Raw genomic sequence first — 20,468 nt, 5'->3', positions numbered from 1 at the left:
CGTGGTGAGGGGTGGGGGGCGGGGGGCTTCACCACATCCGTTTTTCGGAGAGCACATGAAACGGGCACTGAAAGACGGTAGCTGGTTCTCCCTCAGCTCCAGAGTTCCCTCGAAGGAGAGCCCAGTGTGGGTCACTGGCCCTGGGAGCCTTGGCTAGGCCTGGCCCCCTCTTCCTGCTCCACAGCCTCTGCCCAGCTTCCCTGAATAGATTATTCTGTCCCCTTCTCAGAACATGTGTTATCTGTCCCTGATGGCCGTCCCCTGGGAGCGGTGGGGAATTAAAGGGCCCACTCGGCTGGATTCCACTCAGCAGATGGGAATGCGGTGATAAGCAATAAAGAATGAATTTTTTCTTTCTTGCCCACCCACCGTTCCTACCACCCCCATCTCTCTCCAGACATTAGGGATTTCCTCCCAAACCCAAGTTTCCTCCCCTGTCAGGCCACCGAATTCGCCCTGTGGGAACTGGAGGTGGCGGTTTTTCGAGGCAGGGGATGCAGGGTTGGGGAGGGGGGCAGGGGGCGGGGGCGGGGGCGGTGTCCCCCGTTAGAACAGACGCTCCCCTTCCCTCAACCTGTGGAAATGGCCTGTGGGGAAAGCCTGAGGATTCGACTCGGACCGTTCTTCCCGTTCTAGGAAATCCCCAAGAAGCATCAGCCCGTTGCGGCCAGAGCCGAGGAAGCCCTCAAGAGCTTGCCGGAGAAGAAGAAGTTCCGGCACCGGCCCGAGCCGCTCTTCATCCCGCCACCGCCCTCCTACCCCGCCAACCCCGCCGCCTCGTACTCGGGCGCCACCCTGTACCAGAGCCAGCTGCGCTCCCCGCGCGTCCTCGGGGACCACCTGCTGCTGGACCCCGCCCACGAGCTGCCCCCCTACACGCCCCCCGCCCATGCTGAGCCCGGTGCGCCAGGGCTCGGGGCTCTTCAGCAACGTCCTCATCGCGGGGCACGGCCCCGGCGCCCACCCGCAGCTGCCCCTCACGCCCCTGACGCCCACGCCGCGGGTGCTGCTGTGCCGCTCCAGTGAGTCCCCGCCGTCCCGCCCCCCCCCCCCCCCCCGCCGCCGCCGCCGCCGCCGCCGCCGCCGCGGGGCTCCCGCACCCCACCCACTTCTGCCGGAGACGCTTAGACTGCGCGGCGCTACTCCCCCTCAGGGGAAGCCCAGTCTAGCTGGGGAGACCCCGCAGCCGTAATGACGGCCTCTTTGGCGTAAGCGAGCAGTTGGAAGTGTGCCCTCGCTCCCTGAGCCTGGGCCGTGGATAATCGTCGGAGACCTCCCCCCCCCCCCCATGCCTGTACTAAGTCGATAGACAAATAGGATTAAGTATTATTCGCAACACCCGGCTTCCACATCTGCACGCGCTGTATAAAAGTCAAGCATGGAGAGCCCGGGAGCTGGTATCTCTTTCTAGAGTAAGAATGGTTTCAGAGGAGCGATAGAGCTTAGCCGACCAGAATCGGGGCGCTGGCTTCTCCTTACCCCGTGCGAGAAATGAGTAACCCTCAGTCATTTAGCGGCACGTGCCATTCGGTTCCTTGAAGACGACTGGGGGTGACTCTGGCATGGGTTGGGTGGGAGACGGGTCCCATTATGACCGTTTAGGTCACTGATGCTCATTGGCTTTAGTTTCTTCGGTACCTTTCCTGTTGACCACTGACCTCTGGTTTTTGTGCTTCAGACAGCATTGATGGCAGCAACGTGACAGTCACCCCAGGGCCTGGAGAGCAGACCATTGATGTTGAACCGTAAGAAAAAGCAATTTTGGTTTGGTTTTTTTTGTTTTAAGAACAGAAGCCTCAGCTGAGGATGAGGAACCACCGAATGAGAAGTTAGAGAAATTGTAGGATCGTGGTAGTTCTCAAGTACTGGTGTTTCAAGGCTCTTTCCAAAGACTAAGTGCATACTAAAGCATGAAACCCTATATCCAGAGAACCTAGTGACCCCATCTCCGGCTGCATGGTTGTGGCCACATGCTTGCACATCCCCAGTGACATTGAGCTCTCTACAAGGTTCCATCCAAATGCCCTTGTTTCCCCGTCCCCTCCCTAAAATTCTTGGCTGGTCCTCCAAATAGGTTTGGTGTGGGTGGGGCTGGGAGTATAATGGAAGAGAAAGGGGCTATTTACTTTTTTCTTTTTTTTAAGATTTATGTATTTACATAGAGAGCATGCATGGGTGAGTGGGGGAGGGGCAAAGGGAGAGAATGTTCCAAGCAGACTCCTTGCTGAGTGAGGAGCCCGACCCCCGACTCGATCCCACAACCCTGAGATCACAACCTGGGCCCAAACCAAGAGTTGGAGGCTCAACTGACTGAGCCACCCAGGAATCACAACAAAGGTGCTATTTTCATAGATAAGCGCGAAAAAGACCAGGTGGTAGAGTGGCGACTCCCTTGAGTCAGGAATCTGAAAACCTGAGTTCCAGCACCATTTTTTTATTTGACCTTGATGAAGTTAACCTTTCTAGGCTTTGGGGTTTTTTTTTTTAAGATTTTATTTATTTGAGAGAGAGAGAGCATAAGTGGGAGCAGAGGAAGAAGCCGGCTCCATGCTGAGTCGGGAGACTGATGCGGGGCTTGATCCCAGGACCCTGAGATCATGAGGCGGACGTTTAACCAAGTGAGCCACTCAGGCACCCCAACCTTTCTAGGCTTTAGTTAACCCACCTATTAAGTGGGAATAATTATCACTGCCTTGCTTACATCACAGATTTTTGTGAGATTCAGATGGGATAATTTATGTGAAAGTGGTCTGAAAGGGATAACAAATACAATAAGCACATTATGTTTGCTCCATTTTTCCTGGTTAAATGGTGCCAGTGGCCATGCTCTGGGCGGCTGTTGTCTTGCAATTAGCACCCTCCCTGTCTGAGTTACAGTGAGCTATGACGCTCCAGGCAGACTTCTCCCCCGCTCCCAGCAGCATCTCTTCCTAATCTTAAAGCTGTTCCTTCTCCAGTGAAAAGGCCATGCCTGGAATCTTAGGATCACACTGTGAGGAAATGCCCCTGCATTCTTCTTGCAGAAGGAACTGGTTTCCTTCTTTTTCAAGTTCCTGACAGTTGCTCTTGACCTCAAATTGAAGACCACACTGTTGTTTTCGTTCTTGTCCTTAAAGACGTATCAACATTGGCTTGAGGTTCCAAGCAGAGATCCCAGAACTTCAGGATGTCTCTGCCTTGGCCCAGGACACACACAAGGCCACACTGGTATGGAAGCCCTGGCCAGAGCTGGAAAACCATGACCTCCAGCAAAGAGGTATTGGCATGTGGGGAGAACTGGGTGGAAAAGGCTTGATCCTCTCACAGGGGTCTCTGGCTCCAGTCTCGGTGTGTTTGTCCATGAGACCAAGCTCTCTCTGATGCAGTGGCTTCTCATTGTCCCCAACAGTGGAGAATCTCCTGAATTTGTGCTGTTCAAGTGCGTTGCCCGGTGGAGGGACCAATTCTGAATTTGCTTTGCACTCTCTTTTCGAGGCCAAAGGTGATGTGATGGTAAGGAACGGTGAAAATAGACTTCACAGTTCATATTCTCCATGTCAGAATTCTGAAAAGTATTTTCCTGAGTTTCTGCATTATCCCAAATACCATAAAACCAGTTCCTAAGATCATGACCAGTCAACATGCCACCATGTTCCTTTATCTCACTGATTGGGTCAGAATTTAATGCCTGCAGGAGAACCTGAAGTTGGACTTTTGTTTATACATCTGTTCCCAAGTAGTAATTATGATCACATCTGTCTTGGGAAATTAGAATTTGTTTTCAGCAGTCTTATAATTCACATCAGAAACCTGGCCTCCGGTGATAGAGGTAGAAAACCTCACTGAGACAAGACTTGGCCTGAGACAGTGTATCCTACTCTGTTGATTGTCCTTCCCTACTATGGAAGTCAGCCAGTTCGGTGTTCATAGAACTGTTTCTCTCCTAACCAAAATGAAGGGTTTGCTGTGCACCAGCTGGGGTCATTCTTCCACCTTTGACACAGTCAGACCTTTGGTGCCATTTTCCCAGGATCCTAGCTGACCATTTGCCTGCTCCACCTGGGTTCCTGGCAAGGGTACTCAGTCACTAACCTGTTTCCTCTTTAGTAAACACATGGTTTTGGTATCAGATCTAGCCTTTTGCTTTTTGATTTTATGAAAATGTTCAAGTAAACAAGTGTCCCAATACTACCTTCCCATGAGGTTATTGATCCCCTTCAAGGATTTTCTAGAATGTTAGAGAACACTCCTTAATCCTTTAAGACAAGTGTTGCAGAGAAGCACTTCTCAAACTTCTAATGTGCACACAAATCACTTGGGGCATCTTGTTAAGATGCAGATTCTTATTCAGAAATTCTGGAGGTGGGGCCCAAGGTCCTACGTTTCCAACCAGCTCCCAGCCAATGCCTGTGCTGCTGGCCCATGGACCACACTTGAGAAGCAAGAATCTAGACCTTGCTCTGTCCCTAACCCATCTACGATTCCCCATGCACCATTTTTTTTTTAAAGTTGACGAGGCTGAAGGCGGCATATTTGAAAGGGTTCTTTCTCTAAGCTCTCTGGAAAGACAGTATATAGCACAGTTATTACTAACACAACTGTTCATGTTAAATTGTAATGAAATGCGATTTTTCTGCAAAAACAGTTACAAATCAGCCAAAAACAGTTACAAATCAGCCACTCATTTCCTTGGAGGCTTCCCCCCAGAGATTCAGTCTCCATCCAGAGGAAGCCCCACCGTCTCTCTGAGGCTGGGGTCTTCACCAGGGAAGGCGTGGGGTCTCCACTGCTCCCCGTTTTTCTCTGACAGGACCAACTGGCTGCAGGCATGGCGGGGGAGGTGTTTGAGGGCCACGTCCTATGGGGTGCTGGCCAGAAAGGAAGCCCCAGCTAGGGGAGTTTCCCCTCTGGTTTTCCTCCCAGCACCCCCAACTCCTGGCTCTGCAGTGCTGACTCCTTTTCCCCGTTAGGTAATGCTCTTCGCGTGGCCCACAGACCCCGTTACTGACTCTCGCCTTTTCTCTCCCATGGGTCTGCAGGCCGCTCTGGAAATGCTGCTGCTGCGGAAGCCGGTCAGGTTAAAATGCCATCCTTTAGCAAATTACCACTATGCCGGTAGGTTGCCAGGAGCCTTGTGCCCCACTGCTTCCTGAGAGCAGGCTCTTTGCATGTTTGCTGGGGTCACTTTCTAATAATAGACCGACCAGTCCCGTCCTGATCGCCCCTTGTGAGCTCAAGGCCTTCCGGGGCATAGCTGGTGGGGCAGTTGTGTCTGTTGGCTGGGTACTGTTGGGTGTTCGTGTGGGCTCCCCCCACCCTCGTGGATGTGCCGAGAGCCAGGTGATAGCGGATGGTGCCCGCACGTGTGGCGGTGAGACTGGTGCCTCGGCGGGAAGGAACCACAGAGGGGACAGCACGGAGACAACAGCACTCAGCAGCCCCTCGGCTTGGGAATCGGTGGACATCGGTTCAAATCTCGCCTGCAGCCCTTGGCCTTCTGGGACCTTGGTCTCCTCACCCGTGAAACAGGGCTCCTACTCCATCCCTTGCAACATTTTTGTGATGATTAGCGATAGTAGATGTAGCACAACGCGTGGCATATTCTAGTAGCTATTATTCATTTATTGAATAATTATTTATTGAGTACTTGCTGCATACAAGAAACTGTGCTAAGTACTAAGATAAAACAGGGATTTTGACGGACATAGATGGAATCCTACCTCATGCACTTTGGAGTCTGAGGAGGAAGTAGTTACCAACGGATCACACTCAAGGCAGGACAAAGACGTCTACATATGGATATACTGTACAGACCCGTGTGCATATAAATACACGCATACACGTATATTATATGTATACGTATACACATGTTACACACATACGTGTCCACGTACAGAATGTGTCCTGTGACGGTGTGCATTAACGATGACATCACCAGTAAGGGGGAAGGAGAAAACACTGTTGAGAGTTGAATGTGGTAAGAATCATGAAGAGAGAAGGCGACAGGTTGGGGAGCCTAAAGTGACAAAATGAAGTTGAAATCAACATTTTAATTTCTAGTAATGGGTAAGCCTATCCATTCTGAGGGCCTCCCTGAGCCTGCCGGGGTTCTCCGTTTCAGAGGGGGCTAAATCCTCCAATGCCCCTGGGATTGCTAATCATTTGAAGGTTCCTTTGGTGCCTTGGGCAGACACTGCGTAGGTAGGTGCTAAATGCCTAAGTGGGCTTGGGGACCTGGTCAAACCTTTTCTAGACCTCAGTCCAGGCAGCCAGATGTGGCCTAAGGTGAGGGCTGCTCTACCAATACTAGAGTGTTCTCGATGGGCACCCCACCGGGCCCACCACCCTTTGCCCACTTACTGTGCCCCCTCCTGAGCCAGCCTTCTCTCCTGTCATCAAAGGGGGGAAAGGCCTCAGAAGTCACTCACCTGAGCACAGACAGCCCTGGATGTCTGCCCGTGGGTCACTGTCCGCACACAGGCCGCTACTGGTAGTCAGCAAGCACAGAACGGACACAAGGATAAGAAATCCATCATTTAACTAGGGCCTAAGCCAGCCAGTTTCTTACTATTGTCTCCATCACTTCCTGCTTGGTGTCTGCCCCGAGTGTGGGTAGGAAGATGTGGGAGTTCTCCCTAATCTGCCATGGAAACAATTCAGTCCTCTTAATTCCCAGTGTCATCTGCTGCCCATTAAACCCTGACAGGCTGTCCAGCTTCCTGGAGCCTGTCTCAGGCTTCTTTGTATAGTGGGCGAGACAGTTGATGACAAGGAGCTTCCCAACCATTTGCTGTAGCTGCCCTCACCCGCAGGGTGACCAGGGTGGCCGGTGCCTCTGGGCTGGTCGGCTCCAGCTGTGAGCAACCTCGTCTTGAGACCCAAACCCCCTCCATCCAGTTCTTCCCACTGTGCCAAGCAAGTATTATATTGTTTTATGTGTGTCGTGACATAATATTTGGAAAGCTATAGACTAGAAGCCACCCCCCACCCCAAACAAAACAAAACAAAAATGCTGAAATAATAGTAAGGATTTTGAAACTAAACTCTGCTAAAATTACCAATCTTTTAGGGTCCCTAGCTAACGTGTTGCCCGTCCTTGGCCTCCTTCCCCCACAGGCAGACCAGGAAGCACTCTGCTGCCTCCTGGAACATCTGCCTTCTCCAGGAAGTGATCACAGACTGAGCCCCAGAGAATTTTGTAGAACTATGAGCAAAAAAGTCAGAGGTCCCTGGTTCCTAAAGTCTGGCCTGACTCCATCCCTTAATAGTTCCCTTCCAGGCCACAGAGGAGGCCCCAGGGTATACCCCCATCACATGTCCTAGTTATCAGACACCACTCCTTCCCTCAGTTTGGTTCCAAGGTATCAGTGAATCCCATCCCCGTGGCCCCGTCCTGCCTTGGCTTTTGTGCCCTGGTCGGTTTCTCTCCTGTAGGACTCTGTCAGGTTAAGTCGGCATCACCGGGACACTATCTTCTGGATTGCCTTTGGCTTTGGCTCTGTGGCTATGGCCAATGTCCTCCCACCCCAGCTCCCTGCCCTGGAGGCAAGGCAGAACAATTGAGCTTGGAGGCAGAGGCTACAAGTTTGGGGAAGACAGACAGAGACCCAGGCCTGTGAAAGTCACTTCCCCTACTTTACTTAGGACGTTTCCCACCCCATCCCAAGCAGTTCAGTAAGAAAAGGAAAAAGTGCCCAGTGCTGGGGCCCAGGAGAGACACCAGTGTGGGTGGGCAGCTTGCCCAGATCTGGAGGCTGCTTGCCAAGGCCAGAGGAGCCCTGTACAAGATCCTTGGAGGAAGGAAGGTGCCATCGCAGTGGCCCCCAGCATGCTAATCCATACCCAGGCACACAGCCCAGCCCTCTCTCAGCACTCTCCATCCATGTGTGGGTAGCAGTTTGCAGAGGCTCCCTGCTAGCTTTTGGGTTGGGTGGGAAGGCCTGAGCATGGGGGGAATAAGGGTGAGGAGGACACCTGGTTGTGATTAAGGGGCTTGCTGCATCCTTGGATTTTCCACCGAAAAACCATCATTCCTGCGGATGGGTGCGGACACTGGCCTTACGCTTCCTGGCAAGGGCGCAACAGAGGCCACTGTCCAGCTCCCACCACAGCCCAGGCTTTTCCTGGGTCCCAGACCCTGACCTGACTCTGGACTTGCGGGATTACCCAGTCGGTTGGTGAAGGCCTCTTCTCTATCTTGGAAGCTGCCCCGTTTGACGAGGAGACAGAACTACATACTCAAGAGAATACTTTGCAAAAAACACAGCTGTGATGTCATTTTCCAGGCATTCTCAGCTCATGTCTCTGGCTGGAGAGTGGTCACCTCAAGGGCAGGACCTGAGTTAATACTTACTCTCTGGCCTTGCCTGACACAGCGCTGTCACAACGGTAAAGAAAGGGTCAGTGGATGAGCTCGAGGTCTGGATTCAGATGGAGGCCTCCCTTCCTTCTGCCTCCAGGGGGATCTTTGGCAGCAGCCAACTTCACCCTCCACCCCTAAAAAATTATTCAGCCTTTACCCACTGTGGAAAACCTTACACAGAAATGAAGATCTGATTCAAAACCAGTCCCCCTTTCCTGCAGTGAACATATCTTCCTTGTGTATGCGCAATAACAGCACCATCACAAAAGTTTTTTAAGTCTTGAGAGCACGACGGAAGGGCCCTCTTTAAAAGATCCTGAGCCCGATTCTGTCACCGCTCCATGTCTCTTTTTAATTGCTTGGGTTCGCTATAGATTGCCCCAAATTTAGCCACAGCCCAGAGCCTGTTTCCCAGCAACCAAACCTCAGAACATTTTTCCTCTGGATACTGTTCCAGCACCAGTTTCCTCAGTTAATTAGGCCCTTTGTAATTAGCCTTAATCGGCTTGTTAGGGGCCCCTGCTGATAACAGCCCAATAGCCAGGAATCCCCAGGTAGGACAAATGAGCGCTGGGGGAATGTCAGCCCACTAACCCTGCGTGCATGCTGAGTGGACAGCAGGGATCCTGGAGAGGAAGAAAGGGCAGAGCAAGGGGAGGGTTAGAGACAGCCCCCTGCCTCAGTTTTGTATTTTATCCTGGACTTTGTCCAAGACACAGAATCCAGGAAGGGCTGGCTTAGAACCTTGTCTAAAAATGTAGAAAGTGCTCCTATCCGGCAGCCTCTGGGAACGAGGCAGCCTGAGCCTTGCCTTGATGGGATTACAGAAGGAATTTCGGGGGTTGGGGAGCGGAAGTCAGGGAGCCACCAGCAGCCAGGAGTAAGGCTGTGCAACTGTACTCACACAGAACTAGGAACACCAGCGTGGACCAGCAGTCTTCCACAGTGCCGTTAATGCATGTCAGCAGGGGACAGTGTGTATATGCCATAGCTGTGGGCTGACTTGGAATCTTCTCTCCAAACGGCCCGTTTCGTTGTGTGCCTGCCTAGGACCAAACGCTGCTGTCAGGGAAGAGGAAACTGAGAGCCAGAGAAGTTGAGTACCTTTGCTTGAGGCCACAGGAGTAAGTGGCAGAACCGGATTTGCAGACTGGGGTCTCGCAGACTGGGGTCTTGACTGAAGTCACCCCTTTTTTTAAGACTTATTTATTTGACAGCGCGCACAAGCAGGGGGGATGGCAGGGAGAGGGACAAGCAGGCTTCACTGAGCAGGGAGCCCGAAGCGGGGCTCAATCCCAGGATCCCAGGATCATGACCTGAGCCGAAGGCAGCTGCTTAACCATCTGAGCCACCCAGGCGCCCCTGAAGTCACAGCACAGTGCCTTTATCTGGGAAGAGCACATTTGGGTGTTTCTAGGCTTGGGCCTGGGAATTCAGTCCAGGAGGCCAAGGGTGGATTCTCAGCCCTGTGGGCCATCTCGTGATCAGGATGTCATGAAGATGGATCGCATTATAGTGTGAGGATAAGAATGCATTTGCTTGTCTGGCCCTGCCTCTGCCTCTCACTTCATGGATGCCCTTGTTGGACAGACACGCGTACACTGTGCTGTCTTGTGCACTAAAGGGCAACCCGGAGGACTACGTACAGGAGCCATCTTTTACTCTCTGAGCACATGCTCCCTGCCCCGGGCTCTGCAGTCCTCAGAGCGGGAAAGTGCAGCCCACTTCGGATCCAGGACTGGGGATACAGAATGAGCACTTTTGGATGGGGGAGACTGAAGACCCCATCACAGAGCAGCAGCCCTAAAAACCACTGAGGAGTCAGCAGGGGGGATCCCCTTCCCCCATGAGGCTTGGGGTACCCCATGACAGATGGTCCAGGAAGCTATTTCCCGTTCAGGGGGGTTGCACCTGACAATCTATGTGGAGGCATGAAGGGATATGCTTCTTAAAAGTAGACCTGGGCAGGGGTGCCTGGGTGGCTCAGTCGTTAAGTGGCTGCCTTCGGCTCAGGTCATGATCCCGGGGTCCTGGGATCGAGCCCCGCATCGGACTCCCTGCTCCACGGGAGGCCTGCTTCTCCCTCTCCCACTCCCTCTGCTTGTGTTCCCTCTCTCGCTGTGTCTCTCTGTCAAATAAATAAAAAAAAATCTTAAAAAAAAAAAAAAAAGCAGACCTGGGCATTTAACCCTGCTGCTGAGGGGCACTAATCAGGTGATGTGATTCCATTCCTGGCATGGGGTGGAAGCAAGTGTCTCCACCACAGAGACTGGATGCTGGCCTGAGAAGGCTGCATGGCCCTGTTAGTGTCTCATCAAGTCTGAGAGCCCCACTCTAACTTAGGAAACATATGGTCTGGCTGAGAGCGGAAAGGATTCTCGTTGATCTAGTTGGGTGTTGTCATTGGCAAGATGTCCCCCAATTCCCCATCTGAGATGCAACCCAGAGCTGCATGGGCTCTGGACCTGCAGCGCGGTAGCTTGACCAGGGATTCAGCTGATGTGACATGTCCCCATCATGATCCTCTTCCACCATTGTATTTCTGATTCCTCTTACCTCTTTGCTATTTTGATGGATACCTAAAGGGAACCATGGCTGCTCTTTGGTCATTCAACTGAAGTGTTGGTAGTCCTTTCTGTCTCTCTCTTTCTACCTCTGCTCCTGAGCACGGGGAGCATATGGTTGCTGGGACCCCAAGGCCCTGAATATTAGACAGAATTTGAGGAACACTGATGGAACCATTCTAGAAACTCGGATCGCACTGACTTCCTCTGCTCACGTCCACTCCAGCAAAGCTTCTCCAAACACCCAGGCTCTCTTCTCCTCCCTATTGTGATGGTTGCACAGCCAGAGATATCCCAGCCTCCAGAACCTGTGGAAGGTGTTTCTTTCTGCTGAGGATTGATCAGAAAGCCACTTCCCTTCTGGAAAGAGATAAACTTGCAAACCAAAGAGATCAGGTGGTGGTGGCCCTGTGTTTTGGAGTTCTGAGCTGGCCAAATCCGCAGAGCATATTCTGAGCCTGGAGCCAGAGTTCTTGGCCTGATTCACTAATTTTTGCTGAACCTTCCAATGGGAGAAACAACTCAGGTTTCCTATATCTTCATCTTCATCGGTCAACCATAGCACAGTGGAAATCCCGGGCTTATCCTGGTGAGGAAGGAAAGTATTATGGTTTGGGGGATTATAGCTCTGAAAAGTGGAGGAATGTCAAAGGTCCTGCCGTGTACCATCCAAAAAATCAGAGACGTGGAGAATTCAAAAAAACAGAAAAGTGAGGCAGAGTTTTCTGCAAATCAGCCACAGGAATTGAGCCTTCCCTGGAGCCCCCAGAAATAGGACTTATCTTAGAAATAAGCTTTATTTCTTACCCCAAGCAGGCCAGGACCACGCAGTATGATGATCTGCATATTGTGCTTTCTAATTTATGGAGAGAAAACAAATTTGAAAATCAAGGTTAGCCGTTAAGGCAGATGCACCAACCCAGCACTGTGGGGCCCCTTCCTCATGGGTCTTGTACATCAGGGGCCGGTCCCACTCACCTCTCAAGCCTCATCTGCTTTCTCTTCGCTGGGAGTTTGTGTTAAACCATACTGGATTACTGCTCCTTCTCTGAACACCTCTGTTTCCTCATCTGTAAAATGGGTAACAGTAATGACAGTCTTACAGGGTTATTGGTGAAACCAAATGACTAGTATCTGTGAAGTACTTAGAACCTGGCATAGTAAGCACCTAGAAATGCTAGGTTTTTGTTTTGTTTGTTTTTTCTAGCACAGTGTCTTGCATGTAGTGGACACCTAATACTATTGAATGAATGAATGAATGCATCCATCACCTCCCTCTTGCCTCTCACTTTTGCCTCAGCCATGTTTTCTCCCCAGAATTCCCTTCCATCTCCTTCTTGCCTGAATTGTTTCTGTGTGTCCTTTAAAACTCAGCTCAGGTGTTTTCTCTACCTGGAAACCTGACCCTAACCTGAGCGTGAGGCTCACCTTGAACACTGTGGCCTGCTGGTTTGTCTCCCTACTAGATGGTGAGCATCTTGAGGGTGGAGGCTGCCGAGTCTGCCACATCTTGAGGAGTACTTGCTACGTGAACGTTTGCACTCATGAACAGCATAATTACACAAAAACTATAGCTACAATTTGTTGAGCACTCCCAGTTTTCCAGTTACTAAGCTAAGCACTTGTGTGGTGCATTATCTTCTTTAACCTTCGCAAAGATCACAAAAGCTGGGGACAATTAGAATTATTCCCGTTTGTAGGTCACTAAACTGAGTCTCGGATTCAGTAACTTGCCAAGGTCAAGGCCATAGCTGGGATTTTAACCCAGATGTCAGGGTTGCTAACCATTACACTACACTGACTTTTTGTTCAAACGGGAGTTGGATATGTATTATATCACTTGCTAAAGAGTCGTGTTTTGTAACTAAGTAAGCCAGCACCTAAAAGTAGGGAGAACTGTGCACTGTTCTTAAGACGTTTCTGTTTTGTAGGTTCGGACAAGTGGACCTCCCTAGAAAGAAAACTGTTTAATAAAGCACTAGCCACTTACAGCAAAGACTTTATTTTTGTACAGAAGATGGTAAGCATGCTTTTTCCAGTCGCTCACTTGAAATTGAATTTGGGAAATTATACACCTAAAGACATACAGAAATAATTTGGTACTGATTTAACACTCTCACGAAAAGGATGTCTTCCACCTTTCTCTGGTGAAGGCTGTTAAGGTCGCTCCAGTGTTAGGGATGTGAGGGAGAAGGAGAACCTACATTATTTGGACATAGCAAGGGGGGGGGGTATGTTTATCTTAATAAATACATGTAATTTATACATCCTATCAGAATAAATAGAACTGGGGCTGTTGGTTTACAATGTACATAATTTATTTCATGTATATTTGACAGATTTATCGTGTTTTGACAATTTTTTTTTTCTGAGAAATTAGAGGAGGGAAGATAGGTGCCTTTCTGCTAGCAAGTAGTGGAGTTTCTGGTATTCGACCCCTAATCATAATGACAGTAGTAATAAAAATAATATTTTGTGTATACAGCATCTCACAACAAAATAGAACTTTTCTACACAGATGAAGTAGCACTTTTACAGCAGATAATGAATTTAATAGACCTTAATTGGCTAAGAGGTGAGGTGGTTTAGGCTAAAAGTTAAAATGATTCCAAGAGTGTTTCAGAAAGTCAATGAACAATGGAGCCGAATTGTGTTATTAAGCTCATTAAAATGTCCAGGTGCGCAGAGAACAGAGTAGCAGGTAACAGCTCCCACTGGCTCTGGGCTGGGCCAAGCTGATGCCGCCCACTGGGTGCCTGTCTCCTGTCCTTAATCTAGGGCCTTCCTTGATGGACAAGAATCAGAAGAGGTAGACTCTTCTCCCTCTTGCCCTCATCTCCAGATCTGTATTCACCCTTGCCTTTCCCTACCTGGGAGGCCACCATGCTCTTGGATGCCCTGTAAGCTCAGCAGCTTCCATGCTCTTTTTTGAGTCCCCTTCCCACAGGACTGACCTGTCGGAGGCCTCACCCCTTGCAGGCCTGCACCGTGTTGACTGGTGACGGAGTCATGTGTCGTGTTTGCCAGGCGACATGGCTTTTTCAACAAGTGCTCTCCGAGCCAGTGTCCTCACTCCTTGTGCAGCTCTAATGTAGAAACTCAAGATATCCAGTGATGTGAAGGGGGCAACTTCAGGAAGACAGGAGTTCTGGTGGTGCCCCTCTGATCTCATGGTTGGGGTGGCCGGTTTCTGCCCTCCAGAAGCATGGCCAGCCTTTTATCTGCCTCCAGAAGACCTGTATTATTGAGCCCCACCTTGAGCTTGGGAGATCTATGAACTACACAGAGGCATTTTTTTTCTCTTTAGAATGCATGTACCTTTGCCCCCTTGGGGGAGGACAGGGCAAGGTTTGTTTCCTGCAGAAACTAAGCTCTTGTCATCATAACGTTTGCCTTACATTCCTGTTCGATTACTAAGGAATATTTTTCATAAATAGATTTTGAAGGTCAACCGGCTAGAGAGCCAAATATGCTCAAGCACATTAAATGAAAAAGCATGCTGCTTTACGGGTTAAAAAAAGGAATGAGCTCTCTGTGGGCCGACATGAAAAAAGATCTCCAGGCTATATTGTGAAAGAAAAAAAAATCAAGTTGCAAAACAGCATAGACAGTGTGCCGCCTCCTGTGAGGAGAAATATATTTTCGTGTTCTTTGGTATATGCATAAAGAGATTCTGGAATGAGACCCAAGAGATGAAGAAGCGGGGCTGGCTGTGTGGCAGGGGTCGGGGGCGAGAACTGGATGGAGGGAGATCAGGCATGGAAGGAAGGTTTTCACTATCTACATTTTTTTAATTGAATTGCACACACCTATTAGCTATTAGAAAATTAACTTTTCACAAAAACTTGTGGCTTGGCACACCGCGTGCGGCTGAGCTGATCTGGAGATGGCTTTCCTGGCAGGTGAAGTCTAAGACAGTGGCTCAATGTGTGGAGTACTACTACACGTGGAAAAAGATAATGCGCTTGGGGCGGAAACACCGGACACGCCTCGCAGAAATCGATGATTCTGTGGTGAGTGAAGCTGCTCAGTCGCTGCTTATGCGGGCCCCGCTCCCGCCCCACACCCAGGTTAGTAAGTGGCTGGTGTTTGGCTTAGCTTTACTGAGGTGATCGCAGGGAGCGGGTGACGGGCCCGCTCCCTGGCGTAGAAGTGCCAGAAGGAAGGTGGTTCTGGGTTGGCCCCGGAGCTCAATGCTCAGTTCAGGAGGTGAGGGCTGGCGTGGCTTCCGAGGCAGGCAGGGCCAGGGGAGTGAAGCCAGGGTGTTGCCAGCCTTGACTTGATGGCTTATTAGTGGGTGCCCTTGACTCCCCAGGATATCCTTTCTGATCCATCTGCATCACAGATGCTGCTGGCCAGAGAACCAGAACCCTCGGGTTTCCCCACAGCATCCATGAAGCATGACCTAGGAGGAACTCTGGCCTCTAGACGGTGCCAGGACCTCTCAATTATCGAGGAATAGTTAGCAGTGTGTGTATTATTCTAATCCTTAATCACCATTTATCCTCGATACTGATTTCCTTCAGTGGCAGACGATCCAAAGTTGTCTGCATATTCAGTATACGCTAAAGACATAGCACACCAAAAACAAAAGACGTTGAAATCTCCTCCGAACCCCTAATGTGTGGCATCGGTAATTACTATCACTTTTGTCCTTGTGGTTCACTCTTTTTATCTGCATCCATAGCCAGGGGACATCTTTCCACGCACTGTGGGAATTACCTGCCATGCATGGGTGTGTAAAAATGGCATGTCTTATAACAGATTAGTAAACTCCAGGCTGTCACCATCGGGGAAGGTGTTTGGAATTCATGATTGTTGTGAATATCTGTAATTACACTCATTCCCCACCATGCCCCAGTTGTGAGTGTTAGCACATACTGGCTAATTTTCTTTAACAGACACTTACATAGCCCTTTGTATGTGCTGGGCCTTGTGCTAGGCCTTTTACCAATATTGACTCATTTAATCCTCATAGCCAATCTGTGAGGTAGGGAATTAAGGTACAGAGCCTAGGTAACTTAGCCGTGGTCAAATGGCTGGTGAGGATGTTGTCTGAGCCTGATTCCCCGTGTGATACTTAAGAGCAGTCAAATGCAAATTCTTTTAGAGAAGTATAAAAACTCTTGGACTCATTAATGCCTCAAGGTCCAAGTTCCTACCTAAGAATGATCTTAGCTGTGAAATATACACACATACTTGAATTTATATTTGGACCCAGATATCAGGAAAAAATCGACATCTGCATCAGAGATGATGGTGGTCTATGTTCGTGGTTTCCCGTGACCAGGGCTTTTGTTTGAGTGGTCGAAGTAGGTGCTGTCTTATATCTGAAGAGCGTTGTTCTCACCTGTGGCCTAATGTTTAAAAAAAAGCAACGTGGCCTATTCTGGCTCAATCAGCTCAGTTGAGTTCCCACAGTGTAAACAACAATGCGTATGTGGTGCTGTGGGTGACCTAAGGATGTTAACTAGCCTCTGGCCCTCCTGCCCCCCACCAGGAGCATATACTGAAGTTGGAAGGATGTGGCATACACAAATGGAAGCTTTAGCATGAACTCCAGGACTGTTTACAAGCAGCATAAGACGAGAACCAGAAAGGCCTGGATAGGGCCTTAGGTCCTCTCTCTCATCCAGCCTCCACCGTGCCCCAGGCAGGGGTTTGAGGCCCAGAGAGGGGAAGGGCTGCCCAAGGTCACACAGAGCATTACTTTCCAGATGAGTGGACCAGACAGCAAACAAGGAGGCATGAAGAATCCTGGGCTTGCAGACCTAGGACCTGGGTCCTAAGCTTACTGACCTACAGAATGGGGCAGATGGCTTAGATGATTTGGAAAGTCCCTTCCAGTCCTGAAATGTTCTGGCCTCTGTCAGAGTCATGTTTTGGAAGAAGACAAAATCAGAGGATATGGTTTCCTAAGGCAAATTGATGTCTTTCCAGCTATGTGTTACCAAGTGCCTAGGGGAGTTCCTGACATAATATAGATACTCTAAATATTTGTTGAATGAATTGAGTGAACATCATTCCCAGATAGGAGTCACTGTGGATCATAGCAACAGTCCCTCTATGAACTCACTGCAGGGTGATGGGGTGAACAAGGGGATTCAGAGCAAGGGATTGCTGCTGAGGAAGATGTTACCACATAAGGAGGTGCAGTCGTGGGCCAACAGGGCTCTGGAGATTCACAGAAAGGCCCAGGCCAACATGTAAACTGAGACTAAGGAGGAGAGGTTAAGATGATGCCCACCTTCTTGGGCTTATTCACCAGGAGCCAGTATTAAGTTGGATCAGGAGAGCATCCCCACCCTTGTTACCTTAAGGAGAGCAAAAAGCTATGTGCAGAGATGACTCAGGCCCATAAAAAAGAAAGAGGGAGGGAGGGAGGGCAGGAGGATGGAAATCTTGATTTAAGGTCAGCATAGTAGCTCACAGCTCCCTCTTAGGCACTGTGAAGGCACAGTCAGCCTTCTAAGGAAAGTTTGCAAAGTAGAGATGAAAAATTGGGACCATGCAAGAAATGGGGAGGGTGCAGAAGGCACAGTCCTAGGGGTCCTGCCCTTTGTCCTCTTGGCCTGCCTGGACACCTGGGATGGCTTCCTGATCATAGGTCCATAGTGTTTTGTCCCAGATAGAACATGATGGAACACACTCAGATAGTTCAGGGACTTTTGTGGGGAGAAGGGAAAAGGAGAGTTTGTGAGGAATGGCTGCTCTTGAGGTAGCCAGAAGGCCAACAGAACACAGTAGCTTACTCAGCTGAGTAGACTTCTGGCCTGAAGCCATGATAGGTCCTTCCACCTTGGAAGCAAAAGAAGGGGACCAAGGTGGGCTCTGTTAAAGATGTAGGAGGAAAGTGCTGATCACACCTCCCTGTCTGCTGCCCCCATTCATGCTCCCACTCAAGGCCAGCCTGTGGATCTGGTTGTAAATTCAGCACAATTCAAGAAACTAAACGAGGAAAGTAGCTGACTTCGGAAGACAGCAGTCAGGACTCCAAGGGCAAAGCTCACCCATGGTCTATGCACCTAAGTTACTACAACCTGGTCCACTGATGGGGGGTTGGGAAACCTCCTGCTGCCCTTCGATACTTACAGGCAGCTGTTGCCAGTGGTTTTGAGGGGCTAAGGTCTCTGGGCTGAAAATCTAAACAATATGCAGATGAACACATGTTCTCCTGTGGACATTTGCTTCAGGGCCAATAAATGAAGAAGGCTGAGGTTTTGAAATCAGATAGTTTAGGTTTCAGTCCCAGTTCAACTTCTTTACCAGCTATGTGACCTTGGGGAAAGTCGTTCTCTGGCCAATTTCCTCATTTGTTTAAAAAAGAAAAATGTGTACGGGGTTATCGTGCGCACCAGAAATTTCATGTATATATATATATATATATACGCGTACACGTGTGTGTGTATGTGTGTGGTGCCTAATTCATAGCAGGCATTCAACATGTTTTCATCCCCATCATCATCGTCATTAGTAATTGTGATGCTCAGATTTATGTCTCTGAGTAAATTTGGGCTGTTGAGCATTTGTATTTTAACTTACAAATGTCTCAATGCGAATTCCATTTGCATTACTGAGAAATAAGAATATCATCCTCCTCAAGAAACTCTTACTGCAGACACTCAAGGTTTTAAGCACCAATGTTAAATATATCACCACCTCCCCATCCTGTATTTGCCCACCTTCTACCAATTTTGGAATATTACTCAGTGTTTCATTTCACAATACATCATGAAATGGCCAACTTGTTGATACAAAGTTGTACATGTTAGGGTTTTTGTCCTCCTATCTTTGTATCTCTTAGTCACTTTGGTAAGCCATATGGCTTGACGATAAATCATGTTGTGAACATGTATAGATTGCCAGTTGAAATAAAACCTATCTAAATTCCAGAGACGGATATAATCCAGTACAGTGTAATTTAATCTGTAAATTTGTGGCTCTATGGAATGTCTCTTTCTAAGAGTTTTTGAGCCAAAAAAAGGTATTGTGAGAAAATTATAATTATAACAAGCACTGTAAAACAGATGCCATTGTCATTAAAAGTTATCGTGTAATCTATTTTAAGTGCCAAGCTATAGACCATGGCCTGCTTAATAAAGCAATACTGAGTCCACAGAGTTCTAGTTCTAGAAAGGAATGGAGTGAACCGTTGGGAGTTTGACATAACGTGGTTTTACCTGAAACCCCTTGAGATCCAAAGATGATGGATTCACACGGGAATCAGACCATTTAAGTAAAATCAACCCATGTGTTCTACAGTCATAATTATGAGACCTACAACTTAAATATCCTGGATCACTCTGTAAAATGAAGTAGGCCTGCATCTGTACTCTTCGAAGTCTTTCAGCAAATGTCATCATTACTAGTTAATCGTAATTAACCCACTGGACACTGAAGCTATTTATTTCTTAAGTACACCCTGTCGCTACCTCATCCAAATATGCTTGTGTGTGGTATTAAATGCTGCAGACAACAGTGGAACAGTGTCAGAATGTTAAACGCCCCATATTTACTGGCATTGTCTTTCTCCCCTGCCCCCAATCCAAACTGGAGAGAGAAAACTTGTGGTTTCTGGATCCCAGGGTACTGCTCCACTCTTAGAAATCTTTGTCCTTTTCGGGAATTCTTGCTTCTGGGTTCTAAGAATTGTAAGCTCCCCCAGAGTTACATCCCTCTCTGGGATAAACCAAACTGGGAACCATGTGCTTTAAGCAGAGCCTGGCAGATGATACAACTGACCTGTCAGGGGTGGAGGCGGCAGGACGTGCCTTTTGTGTCCTCATCTGTAAAATGGGAGGATGTTTCTGTCTTGTTGGGTGAGCCCGCAAACATGAAAATGCTTTGTAAACTGTGAAGTGCTGTGAAATAGAAGTTGGAATGAGATTGATGTAACATAGATCTCCCTTTCCCTGGGCCTCAGGCCTTCCTCACCCTGCAGGAGCCAGCATCCCTCCATGAGGACAGAGGAAGCAGAGTAAGGTAGTTAAACAAGTAGAATGAGGGCCTCCTGCGTCCCTGGCCTCCATCCCAACCCTCCCACAGTAGGACACCAGGCTGCTCCAGTGACTTACTATCTTGTAAACTCTGAGGAAGACTGGACTTTCTGCTTTGTTCTCCACTTGGTTGCTGTTCTGAAGTAGGGGGAGGGGACAGAGTAGCAGCGAGGCTACTAATATTTTTCATGTTCTTTTTCATAGAATGCCTCTGGAAGGCATTTCTCCAAGCACATGAAGACAGTCCAAAAAAAAAAAAAAAATGCAGGGTGAGGGGGTGGGGGGTTATCTCTTCCCCTTTCCTCTCCACAAAGTTGTTGACATTCACTCTTGGATTCCATTTTGACACAAGCAAGCAGGAGCCCATCAGAGCACCATGGGTCCCATGCTTTTCACAGGCCCTGAGTCAGATCAGACATGTGGGGCGTCTCGTACGGAAATGTATCATAAGGCCTGGAAACAAATCATTATATGGGTCTTTAGTCTCTCTCCAGAGGGGTTTCCACAGTATCGTTCCTGCTTGAAAGCCCTCCTCACTGCTCTGGGGAGAGAGAGCTGCTCACAAGC

General features: G+C 49.1%; 1 protein-coding gene across 1 annotated transcript in view; it reads left to right on the top strand.

Annotated features, from left to right (window-relative positions):
- Positions 1-20,468, top strand: part of TRERF1 (transcriptional regulating factor 1) — a 202,534-nt gene that overhangs the window by 171,453 nt on the left and 10,613 nt on the right. The window contains 8 exon segments of the mRNA XM_045866903.3: positions 637-879; positions 881-1,022; positions 1,679-1,745; positions 3,117-3,256; positions 3,389-3,492; positions 5,019-5,094; positions 12,837-12,925; positions 14,808-14,918. Of these exon segments, the coding sequence (XP_045722859.1) occupies positions 637-879; positions 881-1,022; positions 1,679-1,745; positions 3,117-3,256; positions 3,389-3,492; positions 5,019-5,094; positions 12,837-12,925; positions 14,808-14,918 (972 nt within the window).

Source organism: Mirounga angustirostris, unplaced genomic scaffold (assembly GCF_029215605.1).
Source record: "Mirounga angustirostris isolate CCGP_5_RB_7025 unplaced genomic scaffold, mMirAng1.0.hap1 SCAF_8, whole genome shotgun sequence".
NCBI lineage: Eukaryota > Metazoa > Chordata > Mammalia > Carnivora > Phocidae > Mirounga > Mirounga angustirostris.
The sequence above is the reverse complement of the archived record's forward strand: the minus strand, read 5'-3'. Positions and strand labels throughout refer to the sequence as shown.